At 38.7% G+C, this 27,161-nt stretch overlaps 1 protein-coding gene across 1 annotated transcript in view; it reads right to left on the reverse strand.

The window, feature by feature from the left end:
- Positions 1-11,460: 11,460 nt before the first annotated feature.
- The window catches only part of LOC117479851 (NACHT, LRR and PYD domains-containing protein 12-like), a 34,779-nt gene continuing 19,078 nt past the window's right edge, over positions 11,461-27,161 (reverse strand). The window contains exons 8-13 of the mRNA XM_034126950.1: positions 18,414-18,606; positions 17,284-17,372; positions 14,151-14,233; positions 12,721-12,812; positions 11,835-12,009; positions 11,461-11,751 (exon numbers count right to left, since the gene is read on the reverse strand). Of these exons, the coding sequence (XP_033982841.1) occupies positions 11,626-11,751; positions 11,835-12,009; positions 12,721-12,812; positions 14,151-14,233; positions 17,284-17,372; positions 18,414-18,606 (758 nt within the window). The 3' untranslated portion in view covers positions 11,461-11,625. The remainder of the gene's footprint in view (positions 11,752-11,834; positions 12,010-12,720; positions 12,813-14,150; positions 14,234-17,283; positions 17,373-18,413; positions 18,607-27,161) is intronic.

The raw sequence follows: 27,161 nt of genomic DNA on the forward strand, positions 1-27,161 counted from the left end.
GGTGGGGCTGAAAAAGCCAGAATGAAAAAACCAAAATTGCTACAGGAAGAAGCTGGAAAACTTTCGAAAATCACAGAGCTGTTTAGTAGAAGGGCTCCCGCTCCCTGTCGCAGTAATGAGGAGGAGAATGAGAAGGAAGATGATGAACCACAGACCCGGCATATAATGACAGCAGGTGCAGTGTGCAGTGTGCAGGGCTGTGTTAATGTATGTTACTGTTAGCAATAGCATTAGTTAACTGAGAAAACCGTCATGAAAAAAGTTTAGCAATGTTACGACTAGTATAAAATGCCCACGGCTGTGATTGACAACCTGGACAGCCAGTCAGAAGCTAGAATGCCAACCTAGAGAGCCTATCAGAACCTAGAATGGGCTGCAGGGCTGGCCAGACTATTATATTGTGCATAAGGTTAGATGCATTAGGATAGAGTCATATGCTCATGATATTCCAAGTTAAATTATATAATATTAATATTATAATTTTAAATAATTATATTAAATAATATTAATATTTAATAATATTAATATTAAATAATAAGGACACAGAGATTTGTGGCCAATTCACTATTGCATTCATTTTAGTGATTGACATTACTGTGCATGATATTGATATAATATTGGTAATTTAATTGATTGCTGATGTTCTTCTTATGCAGTTGACCCTGAGGAAAGTGAGACAGCTGCAGGGTCAAGTACAGTTCATCCTGAGGAAAGTGAGACAGCTGCAGGGTCAAGTACAGTTCATCCTGAGGAAAGTGAGACAGCTGCAGGGTCAAGTACAGTTCATCCTGAGGAAAGGGAGACAGCTGCAGGGTCAAGTACAGTTGACCCTGAGGAAAGTGAGACAGCTGCAGGGTCCAGCACAGGAGAACCAAAAGACAGGGAGATGCAGACTGATGAAGTGAGCTTTGATTACTTTGCCCGGCCTCAGGCTAAAGATATAAATACATTTTTCGCATACCACCCTCAACAACCCCCAAAACAAACAGTTAAAAATATCTACAACAATAAAGATGGAATCAATAGAAAGTGGCTTACATATTGTGAGAAATCCAACTCACTCTACTGTACAGTATGTTTAGCGTATGCAAAGCCATCTGCAAATGACAGCTCATTCATCAAAGGAGGAATGACATCTTGGAAGCATGTACATCAAAGAATAGAAGAGCACGAGAAAAACCAAGTCCACAGAGAAAGTGCAGAGGCATATTTTATGAAGGCTAGTAAAGCAGACGTAGCAAGCCTACTCAGTGGCAAACAAATGTCTCTACACAGAGACCATGTCAGAAAGAAACGGCAAGTCATGGAACGTGTCATAGAAGTAGTGAGAGTCATTGGAAAGCGTGGTCTAAGCTTTAGAGGCAAACAATTTGAAGCAGCATACACATGGGAGAAAATTGCTGACCATGGCAACTTCTTGGAATTAATCATCCTGCTCAGCAAATACGATGTCTGCCTGCAGGAACATGTCACCCAATGTGTTGAAAAAAGCAAGAAGCTGCATGAGACTGGGTCTAAAGGCAGAGGGTCCTTTGTCACTCTGCTCTCAAAAACTACAGTGAACAAAGTGATCAATGTCATCAGCCACTTAATCCAAGAAACCATATCTAGGGAAGTAAGGGTGGCAGGCATGTTTTCTGTGCAGATCGACACCACACAGGATGTTACATCTACAGACCAGTGTGCTGTTATCCTCAGGTATGTGACAGATGTGGTCCACGAGAGGCTCATAGCTGTGGTTGACTGTGAGTCATCAACTGGACAATATTTTGTAGAGCTACTGAAGAAAACTCTGGCAAAGGTGGACATTGATCTTCGGAATTGTGTGGGAAACTCAACCGATGGAGCGGCAAACATGCAGGGCCAATACAAGGGGTTCTCCACCTTGCTCTCCGCAGAGTCTCCCAACCAAGTGCACATCTGGTGCTACGCACACGTCCTGAACCTTGTGCTAGGAGACACCACAGGTGTTGTGATAGCCAGTGCATCGCTCTTCTCACTTCTGAATGATGTTGCTGTATTCATCAGAGAGTCATACAAGCGTATGAACATGTGGGAGGAAGTGAGTGAAGACACACGACACAGACGGCTGTCTCCAATCGGGGAGACAAGGTGGTGGGCCAAGGATCAGGCTCTGAGCAAGATATTTGGGTGTTTTGGCAATCCTGACCGTGCCTTGTTTATTGACTTGGTGTCAACATTAACAAGGATTGAAGAAGATGACTCCATGAAGCCACATGTCAGAGCAAAAGCCAGGGGGTACACAGAGTCTCTCCTAAGGTTCGAGACAATACTGACCGCTCAGATCTTTCTCAGAATATTTGAAATCACGTCACCCCTCTCCAAGTATCTCCAAACCAGCGGCATGGACTTACTGACTGCCCATCGGTTAGTAATAGGGACCCAAGAGAGCCTCAACAAGTGTGTCAGGGGTTTTGATGAGGTGAAAAGAGCAGCAGATGCATTTGTGGAGTGGGCCAATGCCAAGCTGCAGGAGAAGGAGGACTGTGAAGTTGTGGTCCAAGCTGTGCTCCCAGAGAAACGGGTCAGGAGAAAGAAGGCCATGCCAGGTGAGTTGGCTGAAGATGAGCCTGTGTCAGACGCTGAGGCAGACTACAGGATCAAGGTCCACAATGTAATTCTGGACACAGTCACAGAGAGCATTCAGAGTCGCTATGCTGCAAATGGACCACTCTGCGCAGACTTTGCATGTCTTGATCCTCGGAATTTCCCTAAAATAAAGGAAATGGGCCTTCCAACAGAAGCATTGCAAAAGCTGAGCGAATGCTTGCAGAAGTATGATGAAAGAGCCACTGCTGGAATACTGCAGGCTGAGCTGTCAAGCCTAGCCAACTGTTGGGAAAGACTTAAGATGCCCCATTTGGATGCATACAATGTCAGGACAACCGAAGGGGAGGATGGAAGAGAAGAAGACCTGGAGCTAGAGAACAGTTGCAACTACTGCAAAAACTGTGCTATTTGTGTGCATCATGTCTTGTCACAGTACAACTTGCTGACTGATGCCTATCATGTCATTGGATTGGGCTACAAGTTCCTCCTAACACTGTCATTCAGTCAAGTTGCCTGTGAGAGGACCTTCTCCACACTGAAATATGTGAAGAATCGACTGAGGACCACCCTGACCCATGGAGCATATGGAGGCATTCATGCTCATGTGCACAGAGAAGGAGATTCTGATGGCTCTGGACACTGATGGAGTGATTGACAGGGTCGCAGAGACAAGTGAGCTGCTGCGACACCTGCTGGTGATGTAAGGTAGAACAGTCTCTTTGTTTTGGGGTTTCTGAGAGGGTATGTGCCTGTTGTATTCCTTGAAGTTGGTTATTTAATACTGGACAAGTGCTCTCATAATGACTATTAGAATCATTTGTTGGTTATACCACATGGCATTGATTGAATATCTGAGCTGCTTGTGCATTGGCACTTCTTTTTGTTTACAGCCAGGCACAGGCAACCATTTTTGACTATACCCATTTGCTGTACTTTGTCCTTAATCCCGTACATTCACACGTTACTGACTTCTACATATCCACTTTGACACACTTCACACATGACACGGACATTTTTAAGAAACCTTAAATAAAGGAAGGTTTCATTTTGCACCTTACTCTTGTTGTCCATCTCTTTTATGTTATGGCTTGACTCTGGGGAATCTAGCCATAACAGTATATATGAGCATAGTAGATGTATAATTTATCTGTAGGCTACAAGGGTGGCCCGCATGCGTGGGCGGCGGCCCGGCGGGCCGGTGCGTGGGCCGGTGCGTCTGAACGTCCCGGGCTGAATTTGTGTCCCAGTCCGCCCCTGGACGTCACGTAGCTTCTCAGACGAGAGGGGTGGCGACGAGATTGTCACGTTACTTCTCTCGCGGCATAGGGTCCTTCTCAGGTCGATTAAATGGAATCCTTGCGTCCCTCACTTGCGTGGTTTCCCTGCGACTAGTCCCTCCCACCAGGAAGCATGGAGAGACGCAAGGAAACCACGAGAAGCAGGGAAATGAGTTTTAAGAGCAATGGGACGTCCTTTCCTCCGGAGCGTCACGTGAAGCGACGTCCGTTTGTGATGACTCCGCACAGCTGTTCGTCTGACAGCAGCCAGCTCTGTCCCCGTTATTTTCACAAACACCCCCGCCTCTGTTAGTACACATTTACTGACACAAACATTTGTATCATCTGTTGTAGACCCAAATACATTAAATAAAATAAGAACTCATTCTCAAAAAAGATAAACGCCATTCTTAAAATGTATAAACGAACAATAGTTGGATTAATATTGATTAGAGTGCACAATATAAATAAAATAATTCAGAGAAGAAAAAGAGATATGTTATCTATCAAAACCCAGTTAGATTAACATTCATTGGATTGCACACTTTGTCTGTTTGTGTGGATATGTAGCACATTAACATGTTAAATAGCACTTAATGACTGACTGAATGGAAATGACAATAAATGAAAATGTAAAACGAAAAAAGCGATCACGAAAATGTTTCCAATAAATGAATGAAATAATTTTTGACCACTTTGTTGTTCAGATATATCACATATTTGTAACTAAATGATGCATTCATTGAAACAAAACACAGTATGAACTGAGGAGTGAGTCCCGTGAGTTTCATGTGTTTTCTTCACTCCGCTGGGAAACTGCTCTCATGTCAAGAAGCATCAGATCAGTGCATGCGCTGCATCGTCCAATCAGTGAGCGATACACAGTAAGAGTGTCTGAGGATTTCACCGGAGGATGGTCTGGTGGTTCCTCGGTTATCGCTCCTCCATTATCGCTCCTCGATCCTCGGTCCTCCGGCAGAAATAAGAGCCATGGGACGCTACTCAAGATGGCGCAGACAAATCAACTTCCGGTGATACCGAGGACCGAGGAAATGAAAATAGTCGACCTGAGAAGGACCCAGAGTTCACGGCATGGTAGGCGACGATCGACACGATTGTCTGCTCAGTGAGTTCGTTCATTGGCACAAATCACACCTCATACAACTCACACCTCATAACCGGCCGCCCTCCCCGACAGGCGCATGAACGCAAGGGCCCGCTCATCACTGCGCGCACTTCTGCGACCGCAGTTTTAATTCTCTTTGCTTTTTAAATGCTATTTTAAATCCACTGCACTATTTCTTAATGCTCTTATTGTCTTTCATTTTAGTAACAGACTCCTGTGGGAGGGTCCTCACCTGCTGAGCTCTCTTCAGGTCCACAATCTCGTCCTCCTCAGTCCTGGTTCTGCCTGTCGTTATCTTTGCTTTTTACTGAACACTGACTGTTATTTCCACCCTCAGCTGCAGAGAGAACGGGGTGTGTTTGAAGGGCGGGGTTTGAAGTGATGCAGCAGTTTTCCACTCAGGAGGAACTGCTGAGTAATAGTAATTATTTTAACGCTGCTGTGTGGACCAGGGGCGTCGCCTGGACCTGCGCTACAGTGGAATTGTTTACTGCAACACTCCCCACACGCACACACACAGTACACCCGCGACTGTTACAATGAAGGCTCGATAATCATCTCACCGCATATAGGCAGGGGTAAAGTGCTATTTTTGAGTGGGGGGTGGACCTAACCTCCTCTAGGGGGGTCGGGAGGGGGGGAAGATTTTTTTTTAAATATTGAAGTTAAAAGCATCAATCTGGTGCACTTTGAGAGCAACATGAGAGATCTATGGATACATCTCTCAACACCCATATGAAACAGAACTGTAAGCAGATTTACTTTTTCTTTATGGATATTTTACAAATCACCCCCCTTTTAAACTCTATTCTTGTTTTACTGCCATATAGTATTTCATAACTGTTTTTCCTTTATTCTCTTATTTCTTTTATATCTATAATGATCATATGAAGGTGTGCCGCGGAAATAATCTTTTGAATTATTTAGCTCACCTGAGTCTCTCAGTCTGAGAGGAGAGGACTCTCCAGCTTGTTGTGGAATGAACAGCTCCTTATGTCCATTAGCGCAGCTAGCTTACCAGATGCTAACAACACGGTCCCATGCTGTTCTTATTATACATCCATGGCTGGCACCGGTCCCTCTCTCTCCATCTCTCCCTGTCTCTCTCCTCTCTCTCTACAGTATATGTGCTATTGCCACACACACACAGAGCCGCTAGACACAAGCACACGTTTATTTCCATGCAACTCTCTGATTGGTCTGGTGTCATGCCTCTGTTGCATTCACTGAACACGGGAAATCACAGTCCTGCCGTCCTCTCTTGTGTCATGATGAGGTTCACGTAAAGCACGGTTAATGTATTATATTATTGGAGGGAGAATTGTCCGGGGCTACAGAAAAAACATTCGGGCTAAAGTATGGAGCTAATTTCCTGCCATAACTCCACAAACAAACTAAACAGGTTTTACAAATGCCTCATGATTCACTAACAAACACAATGTGGTTTGCAAATACAAAACACCATCTACAAACTAATGCATTTAGTTTTGCAAAGAAAAAATGTATCTATCAAACAAACACATAACATTTTTCTAATAAATCATGTTTCAGAGACAAATTCAGCATAGGTTTTACAAGTACACAACTTTTTTTTACAAGTACAAAACTTTTTCTTCTCAAGGCGGAATATTACTGCCAAAAGTCACGTGACTCACTCACGTGACTTTTGGCAGTAATATTCCGCCGTGGCTGGCTCATACACACCAAGCCCCCAGGAAGTGCGCCGGACTCTGATGAAAATATTCGTGCTGGCCAAACGGCGGTACTACACTTCCTTTTGGTTGCCAGGCCCGGAAACACTTTTTCCCATTGACTTACATGGGGAAAGAGTGGTCTGTAAATCGTTGGATAATTTTTTTTAAACTAAATAAACTACCCAGTATGAACACTTGTATAGCCCTTATTAGAAACATTCGTTCCTCAAGTTGTAAAAATGTGCTAATAACGTTATTCTGTGAGTTATTTCCCTCTGCATTATGAACGCGCATCTAACCCACGGGACCGCGCCGGGCCGGCACGTTCATGTTACGTGTTCAGCACTACATGCGTTTATCTTTACCCATGGATGCACAATAAGAACGGACCCATATCGCCTTACTGCCAGCCCACGGAGCTGTAATAATGGATATATTGCACATGTTTGCTGTAATTCATCATTTGTAAAATATTATACTACATGGGCTGTATGATTAAATCTTGTACCGTAAATGTTGTATTAAATAAAGTTAATATTACCGACGTAGATTAACGTCCCTGTAGCTTCTTATTGCACTAAGAAGCTTATTGCACTGTATATATATATATATATACATATATATATATATATACAGTGCAATAATTCTTTCATGCTAAATGAAGCTCTGTTGCTTGGATATCACTAGATCCTGTTACAGCGTAATATAAAAGTACATAACGATTGATGTGTAAATTAGCATAATTACTAGCTAACCGCTAGCTGCTAACTGCCGCCTCGTTAATATCAAATCTATCATAATAACAAACCATTACCATGCTGTCATGAACGTGCGGTGCTGTTACGTGTACGCAAATTGACGTGCTTGATGTGAACGAGCATTTTGGGGGGCATGGTTAAAGTTGCGCATGCGCTATGAGCGCACATACGGGTACTTCTCAGGCATGCCGGGTAATCTGTGACGTTTCGCTCTCTCAAAAGTTGGGCCATTTTATCATCATGCGCGAATGAGCAACTCTCATAGGAATGAATGAGGCCCCGCCTCCCACGCTGTATCCAGTTCTTATTATACATCCATGATACACACTCACACATGCTCACTCACACATGCTCCACGGCAGCAGGGGGCACTACTGAGTCCATTGGGAAGGCGGGAGGTTGAGCAGAGCATGGAACAGCCCTTGCCAGCCTGAGGTGTTTCTAGCGATCCAGCGGTCTGGGTCAGTGTTATAGTGATAATATTATACACAAGGTGAATTTAGCGATCACAACGAAAACAGCCAAGACACATATTGAGCCCAGAAAATCAATGTTCTTAGGGCGGTAAATATAATAAGCCTTTGTCTAAAATGGACAACATTGTAACTAAGGAGATTTAAACTATACAGCGATTCTGCACTCGGTCAATCAGCTGCTCTTCATTTTCTTTCCTGCTATATTCAATGAGTGATATATTATGAGAGAGAGAGAGAGAGAGAGAGAGAGAGAGAGAGAGAGAGAGAGAGATTCAGGAGCCCAAACACACTCACAACTTTAAATAAACTAATCATTAAATAAACAAGTTTACATTATGTGTTATTGGCTTTGCTATGTTATTGGTTGTGGTCATATTCTAATGGTTTCTTGACTGTTGAAATATATACAGTTCTGTTTCATATGGGTCTTGAGAGATGTCTCCATAGATCTCTTAATGTTGCTGCCTGTCCAGGTAAGTTGTTGAGGCACTCATCATGCTCAGATTTGTAAAACATTGCACAGACGTCAGGAATGGTAAAAGTTCTGAGGTCCTGTAGTGAATGCATTCTGACATGACCAGCAGGCTCTCTAGCGCCACGAGGCCACACAAGAGGGCCACACAACTCGCACCAAAAGTCCGATTGACTTGAAATGTGGTCCACACATTGAGCTGAAGACGCTTTACAAAAAGAACTACCAGGCTCCGCCCACTCAGATGTGTTGCTCATTAGCATAATGTGAAAGCAGTTTAATGACTACAAACTTTTCCATTTTGAATCTCTCAACACAATACTTTCTATAAAACATCCGGGGACAGTCATACACATTACTCTTCAAAATGAGCAAGATCAGTCAAAAAACATGTTCGCCATGAATCGAAATGGAAATAAATGCTCATGCCTCATTGGATATGTTCAAACTTGATACCGACCCAGAGGGGCTGCTAAGATCAACACAAATGTGTAACTTTCTAACAGAAATTAAGAAAATTATAAATACCTGCTCTGGGGGCGAGTATTAAATAAGATCTCATGTAACGTGGTGATTTAATAATGTGGGCGTGGCCTATGACGTTTTCTTAATTTACCATGATCTAGAACGGGTGGGGAACCTTTTTCCTCTCAAGGGCCATTTCAATTTTTTCAACATCCTCCGAGGGTCGTACAAATTATTGACCTCTGCTTAAAAATACTAAAATCACAGCCCATTAATTTGGCCTTTCTTTCATGCTGTGCAAAGAAAAAGCAACCTCTCAATCCAGATATCTTGCCATGACTCGCGCATGCACGTGCACGATGTGGCATGACCCCCAAAACAGAAAGATATGGACACAAGATGTGTGCAAATGTATTTAGTTTCTTATTCATGTGGACATGATTTAAGTGGGGGGAGGGGACCTAACCTCCTCTAGGGGGGGTCCGGGGGGCATGCTCCCCCGGGAAGATTTTTTTTTAAATGTTGAAGTTAAAAGCATCAATCTGGTGCACTTTGAGAGCAACATTAAGAGATCTATGGAAACATCTCTCAACATCCATATGAAACAGAACTGGAAGCAGATTTATTTTTCTTTATGGATATTTTACAAATCACTCTCCTTTCAAACTGTATTCTTGTTTATTAATAACAACTTTTTTTTACTGTCATATAGTATTTTATACCTGTTTACTTTATTCTCTTATTTTTTTATAACTATAATGATCATATAAAGATGTGCCTTTACCTCACTGGTTGGAGAAAAAGCTTCTTATATTCGTTAGCATAGTTAGCTAACCAGATGCTAATAACAACAAAGTGATTGGCTGTATGATCAGTATGACAGATGAACAGATCTCCACTGGGCTTTCAACTAAAGACACAGCCACGCAAAAACTGCGGCATGTGTACGGCTCCTTATGGGTACTGACATTTTGTATTTGTATACAGGTGTATTTCAGTATGTAGTGTCTCTAATTTAAAGAGTCCTCTCCTGCTGATGTTCAGGTGTATTTCAGTATTTAGTGTCTCTACTTTAAAGAGTCCTCTCCTGCTGATGTTCAGGTGTATATCAGTATGTAGTGTCTCTACTTTAAAGAGTCCTCTCCTGCTGATGTTCAGGTGTATATCAGTATGTAGTGTCTCTACTTTAAAGAGTCCTCTCCTGCTGATGTTCAGGTGTATATCAGTATGTAGTGTCTCTACTTTAAAGAGTCCTCTCCTGCTGATGTTCAGGTGTATATCAGTATGTAGTGTCTCTACTTTAAAGAGTCCTCTCCTGCTGATGTTCAGGTGTATATCAGTATGTAGTGTCTCTACTTTAAAGAGTCCTCTCCTGCTGATGTTCAGGTGTATATCAGAATGTGGTGTCTCTACTTTAAAGAGTCCTCTCCTGCTGATGTTCAGGTGTATATCAGTATGTAGTGTCTCTACTTTAAAGAGTCCTCTCCTGCTGATGTTCAGGTGTATATCAGTACGTAGTGTCTCTACTTTAAAGAGTCCTCTCCTGCTGATGTTCAGGTGTATATCAGAATGTGGTGTCTCTACTTTAAAGAGTCCTCTCCTGCTGATGTTCAGGTGTATATCAGTATGTAGTGTCTCTACTTTAAAGAGTCCTCTCCTGCTGATGTTCAGGTGTATATCAGAATGTGGTGTCTCTACTTTAAAGAGTCCTCTCCTGCTGATGTTCAGGTGTATATCAGTATGTCGTGTCTCTACTTTAAAGAGTCCTCTCCTGCTGATGTTCAGGTGTATATCAGTATGTAGTGTCTCTACTTTAAAGAGTCCTCTCCTGCTGATGTTCAGGTGTATATCAGAATGTGGTGTCTCTACTTTAAAGAGTCCTCTCCTGCTGATGTTCAGGTGTATATCAGTATGTAGTGTCTCTACTTTAAAGAGTCCTCTCCTGCTGATGTTCAGGTGTATATCAGTATGTAGTGTCTCTACTTTAAAGAGTCCTCTCCTGCTGATGTTCAGGTGTATATCAGAATGTGGTGTCTCTACTTTAAAGAGTCCTCTCCTGCTGATGTTCAGGTGTATATCAGTATGTAGTGTCTCTACTTTAAAGAGTCCTCTCCTGCTGATGTTCAGGTGTATTTCAGTATGTAGTGTCTCTACTTTAAAGAGTCCTCTCCTGCTGATGTTCAGGTGTATATCAGTATGTAGTGTCTCTACTTTAAAGAGTCCTCTCCTGCTGATGTTCAGGTGTATATCAGAATGTGGTGTCTCTACTTTAAAGAGTCCTCTCCTGCTGATGTTCAGGTGTATATCAGTATGTAGTGTCTCTACTTTAAAGAGTCCTCTCCTGCTGATGTTCAGGTGTATATCAGTACGTAGTGTCTCTACTTTAAAGAGTCCTCTCCTGCTGATGTTCAGGTGTATATCAGTATGCAGTGTCTCTACTTTAAGAGTCCTCTCCTGCTGATGTTCAGGTGTATATCAGTACGTAGTGTCTCTACTTTAAAGAGTCCTCTCCTGCTGATGTTCAGGTGTATATCAGTATGCAGTGTCTCTACTTTAAAGAGTCCTCTCCTGCTGATGTTCAGGTGTATATCAGTATGTATTGTCTCTACTTTAAAGAGTCCTCTCCTGCTGATGTTCAGGTGTATATCAGTATGTAGTGTCTCTACTTTAAAGAGTCCTCTCTCCTCAGGTATTACTTCCCCACGTATGAGAACGACGCCCTCCTCTGCACGCTGTCTGACGGTGATGAAGACGAGCGTAACGTCAGCGAAGATGTCCCGGTGATCTCAGAGGACGTTTCCAACCTTCGAGCTTTGAAACAGAACTCCGTCCTCAAATCGATGCTGAAGAGCCGAGGGTCCTGCAGGTAGAAGACTTCCTGTTCCTGGACGACTCTTCCTCCTCCTCATCCTCTGTAAAGAAACTCTAATAATCAAAGCCATTCTGCTTCCCTGAACACTTCAAAACTCTATTTTAAAGTAGAGACACTACTCACTGAGGCTGGTTCCAGGTGGACTTGTGAGGAAGCTGCATCACATGTCCCGCCTCCTTCAGGTGTCGGAGGACTTCCTGTCTGCAGCTGAACGTTTCCTGGCAGCCGTAGCAGCGGCTCTGATGGAGCTGACGGCGGAGGAAGTTCACCAGCTTCACCTGGTCGTAGAAACGCAAATCTGCACACACACACACACACACACACACACACACACACACACACACACACACACACACACACACACACACACACACACACACACACACACACACACACACACACACACACACACACACACACACACACACACACACACACACACACACACACACACACACAGTACATCAACATGTGTCCCCTCTTCTTCATGTCTCTTCTTCATCAACATGTGTCCCCTCTTCTTCATGTCTCTTCTACATCAACATGTGTCCCCTCTTCTTCATGTCTCTTCTACATCAACATGTGTCCCCTCTTCTTCATGTCTCTTCTACATCAACATGTGTCCCCTCTTCTTCATGTCTCTCCTACATCAACATGTGTTGATCATTCCTGCCTACAGTATGTCCATGAAGCTTCTCAACACTCACATAAGAAAAGATAGAATGTAAATACATGTAATGTAATATACTTTTAAATGTTGGCCATGAGGGTTGTGCAACAGGTCACCATGGTCAGTGTGTCTGTGTTTGTTCAAACGGTGCACGAGTGATCATATGTGTATGTATTTTAATGTTTATTATGTTTGTATATGTACATGTATGCTGCAGGACGGAGTCCAGAACAAATGTCCTTACGGGGACATTAAAGTATATCGTATCGTATAACGTCTTCAGTAGGAACCAACGGGATTGCGTGGAGTGACAGGTGATGTAATAATAACAACAAGTACCTGTTTCCGGAGAACTCGTCGCTGCAGAACATGCAGACGCGCTGGAAGCTTCTGTCCTCTCTCTCCTGCTGCTGCTGCTCCAACACCTCCTCCTGCAGGCAGAGGGGGAAGGAGTGGAGTACAAATACTTTGTTACTCTACTTAAGTACATGTTTCTGGTATCAGTACTTTACTCCACTACTTATTTTTCTGAGGACTTTTTACTTTGACTTCTTACATGTTGAACACAAATACCTGTACTTTCTACTTCTTACATGTTGAACACAAATACCTGTACTTTCTACTTCTTACATTTTGAACTCAAATACCTGTACTTTCTACTTCTTACATGTTGAACACAAATACCTGTACTTTCTACTTCTTACATGTTGAACACAAATACCTGTACTTTCTACTTCTTACATTTTGAACACAAATACCTGTACTTTCTACTTCTTACATTTTGAACTCAAATACCTGTACTTTCTACTTCTTACATGTTGAACACAAATACCTGTACTTTCTACTTCTTACATGTTGAACACAAATACCTGTACTTTCTACTTCTTACATTTTGAACACAAATACCTGTACTTTCTACTTCTTACATGTTGAACACAAATACCTGTACTTTCTACTTCTTACATGTTGAACACAAATACCTGTACTTTCTACTTCTTACATTTTGAACACAAATACCTGAACTTTCTACTTCTTACATTTTGAACACAAATACCTGTACTTTCTACTTCTTACATGTTGAACACAAATACCTGTACTTTCTACTTCTCACATGTTGAACACAAATACCTGTACTTTCTACTTCTCACATGTTGAACACAAATACCTGTACTTTCTACTTCTCACATGTTGAACACAAATACCTGTACTTTCTACTTCTCACATGTTGAACTCAAATACCTATACTTTCTACTTCTCACATTTCCCAAACAGGCTGGTTCCTTTAGTTTGAATGTGTGTTTGGTGGCGTGATCATTATTATTTAGAGTCATTGCGTGCCTATTGATTTGAACACGATCCGTGTATCCATCATTTCCTGGTCTTCTCTAAAGAAGAGGGACCAATGAAAACGTTGTCATGTTGCCGTTGTTCAGCATGGAAACATTCATTAGCTAACAATGACATTATTGTTCTATTAATATAAAGGGAGGTCAGGTACTCTTTAAAACAGCTGCTAGTTATGGGTACTTTTTACTGAAGTACATTTCAAAGCCCTCTTTACTTTGTCTTGAGTAAAGAAGTTTAGTCAGTACTTCTACTTTTACCAGAGTATTTTTAAACACGAGTATCTGTACTTCTACTTGATTAAAGGATGTTGGTACTTTTGCCATCCCCTCCTGCAGGAGACACACCGTCAGAAACACCACAGAAGAAGACCTGCCAACCTCAGGCTTAGATCAGGTCTTCCAGATAGACGGACATTTCCTCACCAGACGTTTCTGCTGCAGCTTCTCTCTGAGGACTCGATCCTCTGGGAGGACGTCACACAGCAGGAAGTAGTCCTCCTGCTTCTCTGTAACAACGACACATGAGACATGACAGAGATGTCAGTTTTTCTGAGCAGAGAACAACATATTTCAGTGATTTTTGCTACGAATTTCAAGCTAATGTTGCTTTCACATCGTAGGAGATCAGGGGTGCATGAACAGTGGTTCAGAGTGTTGACCATCTCAGGGACTCAGGGGGTTAGGGTTAGGCGGTGCTTTCACTGAGTTGGGGTCCTTCTCAGGTCGATTAAATGGAATCCTTGCGTCCCTCACTTGCGTGGTTTCCCTGCGTTTAGTCCCTCCCACCAGGGAAGCATGGAGAGACGCAAGGAAACCACGAGAAGCAGGGAAATGAGTTTTAAGAGCAATGGGACGTCCTTTCCTCCGGAGCATCACGTGAAGCGACGTCCGTTTGTGATGACGCCGCACAGCTGTTCGTCTGACAGCAGCTCTGTCCCCGTTGTTTTCACAAACACCCCCGCCTCTGTTAGTACACATTTACTGACACAAACATTTGTATCATCTGTTGTAGACCTAAATACATTAAATAAAATAAGAACTCATTCTCAAAAAAGATAAACGCCATTCTTAAAATGTATAAACGAACAATAGTTGGATTAATTTTGATTAGAGTGCACAATATAAATAAAATAATTCAGAGAAGAAAAAGAGATATATGTTATCTATCAAAACCCAGTTAGATTAACATTCATTGGATTGCACACTTTGTCTGTTTGTGTGGATATGTAGCAAATTAACATGTTAAATAGCACTTAATGACTGACTGAATGGAAATGACAATAAATGAAAATGTAAAACGAAAAAAGCGATCACGAAAATGTTTCCAATAAATGAATAAAATTATTTTTGACCACTTTGTTGTTCAGATATATCACATATTTGTAACTGAATGATGCATTCATTGAAACAAAACACAGTATGAACTGAGGAGTGAGTCCCGTGAGTTTCATGTGATTTCTTCACTCTGCTGGGAAACTCTGCTCTCATGTCAAGAAGCATCAGATCAGTGCATGCGCTGCATCGTCCAATCAGTGAGCGATACACAGTAAGGGGGCGGGGCGAGTATCTGAGGATTACACCGGAGGATGGTCTGGTGGTTCCTCGGTTATCGCTCCTCCATTATCGCTCCTCGCTCCTCGATCCTCGGTCCTCCGGCAGAAATAAGAGCCATGGGACGCTACTCAAGATGGCGCAGACAAATCAACTTCCGGTGAGACCGAGGACCAAGGACCGAGGAAATGAAAATAGTCGACCTGAGAAGGACCCAGGGTCTACACGTGAATAAAAGTAAGAAGTCAAATGGGTTTTGATACCAAGTGTTAGAAAAATATCACTCGTCCCCGGCTTGAGCTTCAACATCAGGATCCATGTATTTATTATCCTCTCAAGAATGGAAGTAGTCAAAAGAAAAAAAGAGAATTTGTTGGTATTTTTCTCAAAATATCAAAATTCTGACTTTTTCTCAAAAGTGTAAAAAATCTTACTTTTTCTCAAAAACCACAGAATGCTGACTTTTTCTCAAAAACCACAAAATTATGACTTTTTCTCAAAAACCACAAAATTATGACTTTTTCTCAAAAACCACAAAATTATGACTTTTTCTCAAAATTCTGACTTTTTCTCAAAATTCTGACTTTTTCTCAAAATTCTGACTTTTTCTCAAAAGTGTATAAAATCATACTTTTTCTCAAAAACCACAAAATTATGACTTTTTTCAAAAACCACAAAATTATGACTTTTTCTCAAAAACCACAAAATTATGACTTTTTCTCCAAATCCACAAAATTATGACTTTCTCAAAAACCACAAATGTATGACTTTTTCTCAAAAACCACAAAATTATGACTTTTTCTCAAAAACACAAAATTATGACTTTTTCTCAAAAAACACAAAATTATGACTTTTTCTCAATGTGTTTCTAAATGTCTGTCCGTGTCTTCAGAAGAACTGACACATACATGTAAATATATCTAACATGTATATATGACATGTTCAAACATGTTCATTTAATTCATTTCTCATTTTAAAAGTTACTGTATATGTGACCCGCTCTATCGAAATCAGTCGGAAGTCGCAACGGCTCATTTCAAAATAAACGTGGATTTGCGTAAAAAACTATTTTTTCGGGGTTCGGGTGTTTTGTTTGATTTTAAATAAACAAAGTCTTGGCTTTCAGAATAGGAAACTTTTATTTCCAAAATCACACAATAAATACATTTGTGAAGCTTGTAAAGGGAAGATGACAGGCACCTCTCGCTCGCAATCTGCTCTTCCGTAGCGCCGCTCCCCCTCCCTCCGGCTGACATTATGAATGTAAGGCGTATAGTAATCATAGATAACACGGCAGGGTCCGTTACAGTTTGTTTTCATCTGATTTCAATTAAACAAAGTCTTGGCTTTCAGAATATTAAACTTGTTTCGGCAAATTTAGATGATAAATACAACTATGAAGCTTGTAACGGCATATTTACAAGCGGAGAACGGAGTAATTTAACGTCACAGCAAGCATAACAACACTCGTGAGTGTTTCCCCCGGGAAACAAACACAATATACACAAACGCAAAAATACACAAACACACACACACTCGCGAGCTTCCCCCAGACCAGTAATCCAAACGGAAATATTTTCCCTCCGGACTATTTTTGATCATTAGCTGATAACCAATCAGATCGATGGATTCCAGAGAAGAGGAAACTTTGAAGGCCTTTTTCTCAAAATGATGACTCGGTGACAGTCATTATATAATGTGACATATTTTGCTTAATATTTGGAGTACAAAAACAATCTTGATATCATTAGAAAGCTAGGAATCTCCTCTTTCCAACAGTGTATACAACTCAAAATGTGTCTTCGGGTCAATGCGACTGATTTCGATGGAGCAGGTCACATATAATTTTTTCTTTAATTGTATTAATCTTTAATCTTGTGTGAATCTGTGCTGCTTTTCTTTCTCACCCTGTTGCTGTTAAACTGAACTTCCCCATGGAGATTAATAAAAGGTCCATTTTATATGATCTAATCTTATCTTATCGTATCTTAGAAAGTGACCTCACCTATGGGGCCGGTGGAGTTAGTTTTGATGACGCTGCAGAAATCTGTGATGGGCTGTTCCAGGAACCGTCCTCTCCAGAACACCAAGTACCTGAGAGGGGGGGGGGAGGAGGAATCAGGATCAGCGTCCATCACACAGGAGAGAAGAACACACACCTCAACTTGGAAGGACCACATTGAACATCTGGACAAAACAAAGAATGTATTTTCTCCGCCATCTGAGGTCTTTCTGGGCGAGCAGAGAAATTCTTCTGTTGTTCTTTACCTCTGTGATTGTGTCTGTTCTAGAGTACTGCAACACTACCTGGTACAAGTGTTTGTCCAAATCAAAATCCTGTCAGAGCCTTTGTGACTCAGCAGACCATAATAACCTGAGAGGCTCCAACAGCATCCTCTGGGACCCAAAGCATGCTCTGACAGAGAATATGAAGTGCTGCCATCTAATGGAGATCAATCATGAGACAGGATGGAGTTGATTCTGTTCTGGCTTTATGGGTCAGTATTTGTAAGCAGCTGTGACTGAAAGAATATTGCTTTGATTTGACTTTTGAATGGTTAGTTCATTTTGTTTTGGTTTTGAAGAGGCAGGTCAAATAAGAGTTTCTTCTCCCTGCTCCTTTCCACCATGCGCTATAAGAGGAAAAGAATAGAAGTGTACATGTTTTATTTTCAAATACCTGCCATGTGTGGAATAAACAAATCAATCAATCAAATACTAGCACAGCCGGCTAGCTCTCTGCTGTTTGGCTTCATCACAAACTGCAGACAGGAACATTCTCCACATTCATTTCATCTCAAAGACTGCAGCCACTATTTACAAATATTTAGGGCTATTCTACTGCATCCTTTGGTTCCTATCAGCCTTTAGAAACACACAGTTAGAAACACACTACATTCATACACTTCTGTACATTTCATGTATTTAGACTGAGTAAATATGCACATTGACATTGAGTGTTATCTCGTTGCGCTGTCATCGCTACGACCTCTGCTTTCACCTCTGATTCATTTATTTGTGTCTATTTGTTACTGCAGTGAGAGTTGCCAAAGACATGTCGTTGTACTTTGTATGATGACAATAAAGATATGTTCTATTCTATCCCTGAGTTTGATCTCCAGCTGCAGCTCGTACTTTGGGAGGTCAGCGATGAGTTTGACGTCTGCGATGACCAGCTTGTGCTCCAGCAGCAGGTGTTTGAGGAGGACGTCTTTCTGTCTCTCTGAGTCGGGACAGAAGAGACAGACCAGCAGCTCCTCACCGGGGACACCGGGAGCATCAGGCGGCTGCTCCGGGAAACTCAGAGGCTCCAGGATGCTGTCGTCACCTGAGGGTTACATTATGTTAGTGGCAAATCACAACATTCAAAACTGTTATTTCCTTTATATTTTAAGACGCAGTGCAGAATACAGAATTAAAAAAACAGTGTTCCTCTTAGTCTTAACTGCTCTTTACTACAGTACTGAAGACTAAGTTAAGTCACAGTTAAGACTAAGTTAAATTACTGTTAAGTACTTAGTTAAGACCGCGGAGCCCTTACGTTTGGACCAATCCGCGGACTTGCTCACACACACACACACACACACACACACACACACACACACACACACACACACACACACACACTACTCACACACACACACACACACACACACACACACACACACACACACACACACACACACACACACACACACACACACACACATACTCACACACACACACACACACACAAACACACACACACACACACACACACACACACACACACACACACACACACACACACACACACACACCGTTGGCCATTGGGAGCACCTCAGAGTTCAGTATTCAGCACCTCTCTTTTTAGTGACATACTCTACAAAACACCTCGCTGTTCACCAGTTTAATTTTATATTAGATTATATTAAACGATGTTGTGTGTCTCTACCTGCAGGTTGGAGTTCCTGTGGGTAGACACACATCGTTTACCCTGAAGATATTATATTAAATGATATTAAACGATATATATATCTGTTATTACCTGTCTCTCTCGCTCTCTGTATGTAATTTATTCGGAAATGTTTCTACATAATATTTTGTATTGCTTGTATTTGATATAATATTTTTCATTTTGTTTGTAATTGTTATTTTCTCTATTTCACTTTTTAAAGTATTTTTAATGTCTAACTTTATATGTCCAGTTCCGGTGATTGACCACCAGGGGGCGCCAACACCTCAGCTTCTCCTCCCTGGTTGCATTTTATTTGACTTTTTTTGCAGTTGAATTATTTCACAAAATCAGAGACAGTGTGTTTTCTTTCTAATCAAATAAACATGGTCATTGAAGGAAACTCAGGTTAGGTTCAAAGGATGAAGTTCTTCTGCTCTTCAGAATCAGAACTGGCTTTATTACCTGGAGGTTCACACATAAGAGGAATTGGCTTTTGTAAATGTGGTGCATACAGAGACACAGAAAGAACAATACGGAGCAAATTCAGAGGCAAATATGATGCTTTTTATACGTGTTTACATATTAAAACACATGATATATGATATGATGCAGCACTGATATAACATGCTCTCCTCATTGACAAACCACATCGTTAAAATGCTCCTTTTGACCTCTTAGTGATAGAAATAAGATAATATATTATCCTATAATTGTATAATACTGTAATAAAGAGCCATTCTACATATCAGAATCAAAATCAGAATCCCTAAGTTAAGGTTAAGTTTAGTAACTGTTAAGACCAAGTTCAGTTAAGGTTAAGACTAAGTTAAGACTAAGTTCAGTTAAGGTTAAGACTAAGTTATGTTAAGGTTAAGACTAAGTTAAGACTAAGTTAAGTTAAGGTTAAGACTAAGTTAAGTTAAGGTTAAGACTAAGTTAAGACTAAGTTCGGTTAAGGTTAAGACTAACTTAAGTTAAGGTTAAGACTAAGTTAAGTTACTGTTAAGACTAAGTTAAGTTAAGGTTAAGACTAAGTTAAGTTACTGTTAAGACTAAGTTAAGTTAAGGTTAAGACTAAGTTAAGACTAAGTTAAGTTACTGTTAAGACTAAGTTAAGTTACTATTAAGACTAAGTTAAGACTAAGTTAAGTTAAGGTTAAGACTAAGTTAAGTTACTATTAAGACTAAGTTAAGACTAAGTTAAGTTACTATTAAGACTAAGTTAAGTTACTATTAAGACTAAGTTAAGTTAAGGTTAAGACTAAGTTAAGTTACTATTAAGACTAAGTTAAGACTAAGTTAAGTTACTATTAAGACTAAGTTAAGTTACTATTAAGACTAAGTTAAGACTAAGTTAAGTTAAGGTTAAGACTAAGTTAAGTTACTATTAAGACTAAGTTAAGTTACTATTAAGACTAAGTTAAGTTACTATTAAGACTAAGTTAAGACTAAGTTAAGACTAAGTTAAGTTACTGTTAAGACTAAGTTAAGTTAAGGTTAAGACTAAGTTAAGTTACTGTAAAGACTAAGTTAAGTTAAGGTTAAGACTAAGTTAAGACTAAGTTAAGTTACTGTTAAGACTAAGTTAAGTTACTATTAAGACTAAGTTAAGTTACTATTAAGACTAAGTTAAGTTAAGGTTAAGACTAAGTTAAGTTACTATTAAGACTAAGTTAAGACTAAGTTAAGTTACTATTAAGACTAAGTTAAGTTACTAATAAGACTAAGTTAAGACTAAGTTAAGTTAAGGTTAAGACTAAGTTAAGTTACTATTAAGACTAAGTTAAGTTACTATTAAGACTAAGTTAAGACTAAGTTAAGTTAAGGTTAAGACTAAGTTAAGTTACTATTAAGACTAAGTTAAGACTAAGTTAAGTTACTATTAAGACTAAGTTAAGTTACTATTAAGACTAAGTTAAGACTAAGTTAAGTTACTATTAAGACTAAGTTAAGTTACTATTAAGACTAAGTTAAGACCAAGTTCAGTTAAGGTTAAGACTAAGTTAAGTTAAGGTTAAGACTAAGTTAAGACAAAGTTAAGTTAAGGTTAAGACTAAGTTAAGTTACTGTTAAGACTAAGTTAAGTTACTGTTAAGACTAAGTTAAGTTACTGTTAAGACTAAGTTAAGACTAAGTTAAGTTACTGTTAAGACTAAGTTAAGACTAAGTTAAGTTACTGTTAAGACTAAGTTAAGACTAAGTTAAGTTACTGTTAAGACTAAGTTAAGTTAAGGTTAAGACTAAGTTAAGTTACTGTTAAGACTAAGTTAAGTTAAGGTTAAGACTAAGTTAAGTTACTGTTAAGACTAAGTTAAGACTAAGTTAAGTTACTGTTAAGACTAAGTTAAGTTACTGTTAAGACTAAGTTAAGACTAAGTTAAGTTACTGTTAAGACTAAGTTAAGTTAAGGTTAAGAATAAGTCAAGTTACTATTAAGACTAAGTTAAGTTACTATTAAGACTAAGTTAAGACTAAGTTAAGACTAAGTTAAGTTACTGTTAAGACTAAGTTAAGTTACTGTTAAGACTAAGTTAAGTTAAGGTTAAGACTAAGTTAAGACTAAGTTAAGTTACTGTTAAGACTAAGTTAAGTTACTATTAAGACTAAGTTAAGACTAAGTTAAGTTAAGGTTAAGACTAAGTTAAGTTACTATTAAGACTAAGTTAAGACTAAGTTAAGTTACTATTAAGACTAAGTTAAGTTACTATTAAGACTAAGTTAAGTTAAGGTTAAGACTAAGTTAAGTTACTATTAAGACTAAGTTAAGACTAAGTTAAGTTACTATTAAGACTAAGTTAAGTTAAGGTTAAGACTAAGTTAAGTTACTATTAAGACTAAGTTAAGACTAAGTTAAGTTACTATTAAGACTAAGTTAAGTTACTATTAAGACTAAGTTAAGACTAAGTTAAGTTAAGGTTAAGACTAAGTTAAGTTACTATTAAGACTAAGTTAAGTTACTATTAAGACTAAGTTAAGACTAAGTTAAGTTAAGGTTAAGACTAAGTTAAGTTACTATTAAGACTAAGTTAAGACTAAGTTAAGTTACTATTAAGACTAAGTTAAGTTACTATTAAGACTAAGTTAAGACTAAATTAAGTTACTATTAAGACTAAGTTAAGTTACTATTAAGACTAAGTTAAGACCAAGTTCAGTTAAGGTTAAGACTAAGTTAAGTTAAGGTTAAGACTAAGTTAAGACAAAGTTAAGTTAAGGTTAAGACTAAGTTAAGTTACTGTTAAGACTAAGTTAAGTTACTGTTAAGACTAAGTTAAGTTACTGTTAAGACTAAGTTAAGACTAAGTTAAGTTACTGTTAAGACTAAGTTAAGACTAAGTTAAGTTACTGTTAAGACTAAGTTAAGACTAAGTTAAGTTACTGTTAAGACTAAGTTAAGTTAAGGTTAAGACTAAGTTAAGTTACTATTAAGACTAAGTTAAGTTACTATTAAGACTAATTTAAGACTAAGTTAAGACTAAGTTAAGTTACTGTTAAGACTAAGTTAAGTTAAGGTTAAGACTAAGTTAAGTTACTGTTAAGACTAAGTTAAGTTAAGGTTAAGACTAAGTTAAGACTAAGTTAAGTTAAGGTTAAGACTAAGTTAAGTTACTATTAAGACTAAGTTAAGTTAAGGTTAAGACTAAGTTAAGTTACTATTAAGACTAAGTTAAGACTAAGTTAAGTTACTATTAAGACTAAGTTAAGTTACTATTAAGACTAAGTTAAGACTAAGTTAAGTTAAGGTTAAGACTAAGTTAAGTTACTATTAAAACTAAGTTAAGTTACTCTTAAGACTAAGTTAAGACTAAGTTAAGTTAAGGTTAAGACTAAGTTAAGTTACTATTAAGACTAAGTTAAGACTAAGTTAAGTTACTATTAAGACTAAGTTAAGTTACTATTAAGACTAAGTTAAGACTAAGTTAAGTTACTATTAAGACTAAGTTAAGTTACTATTAAGACTAAGTTAAGACCAAATTCAGTTAAGGTTAAGACTAAGTTAAGTTAAGGTTAAGACTAAGTTAAGACAAAGTTAAGTTAAGGTTAAGACTAAGTTAAGTTACTGTTAAGACTAAGTTAAGTTACTGTTAAGACTAAGTTAAGTTACTGTTAAGACTAAGTTAAGTTACTGTTAAGACTAAGTTAAGACTAAGTTAAGTTACTGTTAAGACTAAGTTAAGTTAAGTTTAAGACTAAGTTAAGTTACTATTAAGACTAAGTTAAGTTACTATTAAGACTAAGTTAAGACTAAGTTAAGACTAAGTTAAGTTACTGTTAAGACTAAGTTAAGTTAAGGTTAAGACTAAGTTAAGTTACTGTTAAGACTAAGTTAAGTTAAGGTTAAGACTAAGTTAAGACTAAGTTAAGTTACTGTTAAGACTAAGTTAAGTTACTATTAAGACTAAGTTAAGACTAAGTTAAGTTAAGGTTAAGACTAAGTTAAGTTACTATTAAGACTAAGTTAAGACTAAGTTAAGTTACTATTAAGACTAAGTTAAGTTACTATTAAGACTAAGTTAAGACCAAGTTCAGTTAAGGTTAAGACTAAGTTAAGTTAAGGTTAAGACTAAGTTAAGACAAAGTTAAGTTAAGGTTAAGACTAAGTTAAGTTACTGTTAAGACTAAGTTAAGTTACTGTTAAGACTAAGTTAAGTTAAGGTTAAGACTAAGTTAAGACTAAGTTAAGTTACTGTTAAGACTAAGTTAAGTTACTATTAAGACTAAGTTAAGACTAAGTTAAGTTAAGGTTAAGACTAAGTTAAGTTACTATTAAGACTAAGTTAAGTTACTATTAAGACTAAGTTAAGTTAAGGTTAAGACTAAGTTAAGTTACTATTAAGACTAAGTTAAGACTAAGTTAAGTTACTATTAAGACTAAGTTAAGTTACTATTAAGACTAAGTTAAGACTAAGTTAAGTTAAGGTTAAGACTAAGTTAAGTTACTATTAAGACTAAATTAAGTTACTATTAAGACTAAGTTAAGACTAAGTTAAGTTAAGGTTAAGACTAAGTTAAATTACTATTAAGACTAAGTTAAGACTAAGTTAAGTTACTATTAAGACTAAGTTAAGTTACTATTAAGACTAAGTTAAGACTAAGTTAAGTTACTATTAAGACTAAGTTAAGTTACTATTAAGACTAAGTTAAGACCAAGTTCAGTTAAGGTTAAGACTAAGTTAAGTCAAGGTTAAGACTAAGTTAAGACTAAGTTAAGTTAAGGTTAAGACTAAGTTAAGTTACTGTTAACACTAAGTTAAGTTACTGTTAAGACTAAGTTAAGTTACTATTAAGACTAAGTTAAGTTACTATTAAGACTAAGTTAAGACCAAGTTCAGTTAAGGTTAAGACTAAGTTAAGTCAAGGTTAAGACTAAGTTAAGACTAAGTTAAGTTACTGTTAAGACTAAGTTAAGACTAAGTTAAGTTACTGTTAAGACTAAGTTAAGTTACTGTTAAGACTAAGTTAAGACTAAGTTAAGTTACTGTTAAGACTAAGTTAAGTTAAGGTTAAGACTAAGTTAAGTTACTATTAAGACTAAGTTAAGTTACTATTAAGACTAAGTTAAGACTAAGTTAAGTTACTATTAAGACTAAGTTAAGTTACTATTAAGACTAAGTTAAGTTACTATTAAGACTAAGTTAAGACTAAGTTAAGTTAAGGTTAAGACTAAGTTAAGTTACTGTTAAGACTAAGTTAAGTTACTATTAAGACTAAGTTAACTTACTATAAAGACAAAGTTGAGACTAAGTTAAGTTACTATTAACACTAAGTTAAGACCAAGTTCAGTTAAGGTTAAGACTAAGTTAAGTTAAGGTTAAGACTAAGTTAAGACTAAGTTAAGTTAAGGTTAAGACTAAGTTAAGTTACTGTTAAGACTAAGTTAAGACTAAGTTAAGTTAAGGTTCAGACTAAGTTATTTAAACTAGAATCAGAATCCCTTTATCTGTCCTGCAACGGGGACATTTACATGAGAACACAGCAGAGTAGTGCAGATGAAGTAAACAGACTGACATGGTAACAAAGTCAAAAAGAACTATGTATGCAGACGTGAAGAAGCACGATAAGTCAAAGAGAAGTACACCATGGTGTTACAAAGTGACTATATATAACGAAAGAGATAGCTGCTACTGTTTGCAGATGGATTGTTTTTTAAGAAACAATAAAGTGTCAATTGCAGTACTTGTACTTGTGCTACTTAAAGTACATTTAGCTGATACCTCCTTACTACAAAAAAGGATGTGAGGACCTCTACAAAGAGACCCTTCCTCACCAGCAGCAGGGACACAGTGACACATTGGCATGAATAATGTTTCATCTTTATGTCCTTATTTCTGACATTACTACTCTGTTCACACTTTATCTCAGAATCTCACTCTGGAGGGAACACAGGGATTTGTACCCTTTGCAGACCTTTGACATGCACTAAAACCTATTGAACTACAGGAGAGGAAAGAGCTTAGTTTCATTTCTAATGTTCTTGTTTATTATGCCTTCATTACATGTATTGTTTCCAACAGGTAGACATCAATCAAATATCCACATTTAGGAGATTATTTAACTGTGTTTTGATTTGACCCCAATTCATCAAAAGTTATCATTACACAATGCCATATTTAGACTATTTCAGAAAACTTAATGTGAGTAATGTCCTTTTTCACCTGTAGAGAATCAAAGTGTACCTCAACCTATTTATATAGTCTGATTATATGTTTTATAATCTGTGGGATAGAGTAGAAACAGATCAGGTATTTAATATTTGTCCTTTTTTATTTTATTTAGCTCTATTTATTTGTAATGTTTTATTTTGTTCACTGCGCTGTGTTTAATTGTGAAGGTAAAACGTTTTAAAATAAGATATTTAACTCTTTAAAATTAACCCGAAACAGAACCCGGCGGGCTTTAGGACCCGGATGCGACGCGTGACGTAGCACAACTACAGGAGGACCTGCACGTTTCTGGTAGGTGTGTGTTAGCATGTGTAGCTTTAGCCTTAGTTTCTCACGTAAATGCATGATTTTAAACACCAGAAAAGAGACTTTAAGCTTCTCCCCTGAAGGCTCCTCTGACCCGCTGTCACTGACATGTTGTGTTGTGATCCACATTGTTCTTTAAAAGTTAAAAATGCCTTTTAGCCGCTGATGCTAGCCGTTAGCACTGAGTGTACTGACAGCTGCAGGTGAAGCTGATTAAAGGTGGAACATGGAGACGGTTTGAAGGTGAATGTTGTTAAGGTGGAAGAGGTGGAAGTTACCAAGTAGATTTAAGGGCTTTATCATCATACAGTATGCACAGCAGCTGCAGTGTTGATATGCAATGCACATCTGAAGCTCCTCCAACAATGCAATATGAATATATATAGGACATTGTAGTGATCACTAATTAACGGGGTTACATAATTCAATCCAGGAACTACAGGTTGGGGGTATTGTTTCCGCACGGACATATATGTTGACGGTACCTCCGGGGTACCTACTGTGTGTGTGTCCCTTTCGCTTTCTCTTGTCTTCTCGGGCTGCGATCCGACAGCACGTCAATTTCTGCTGCTCATTAAAGTACAGATTTGCACCTTCGATGCACCGCCTCCGACTCCCTTCTCTCGGCACTACATTGGTGACCCTGACATAAGTCTCGCGAAGGTTCCGAGACTGAATCGAACACGGCAAAAAACATACTGTTTTTCTCGAAATGCCGGAGATTTTTGGAGATGTCCGTGGCTGCCACGTGCGCGCGGACTGTGGCTCGGTGCGTCCTCCGGAATGGCCGCGGACGACGCTCGCCATTTCCACGGCTTTTCGGCGCTGGGGGACAGCGAGACTTCCATGGGGCCGGTACCCGACGATGCCCCCGACAACGACGACGACAGCGACTACCGGCGGTCGCTAACGGCTAGCCACGACTGCTAACGGCTAGCAGCTACCAACGGCTAACGACAGCTAGCCACGACAGCTAGC

Source organism: Trematomus bernacchii, unplaced genomic scaffold (genome assembly GCF_902827165.1).
Source record: "Trematomus bernacchii unplaced genomic scaffold, fTreBer1.1, whole genome shotgun sequence".
Taxonomy (NCBI): Eukaryota; Metazoa; Chordata; class Actinopteri; order Perciformes; family Nototheniidae; genus Trematomus; species Trematomus bernacchii.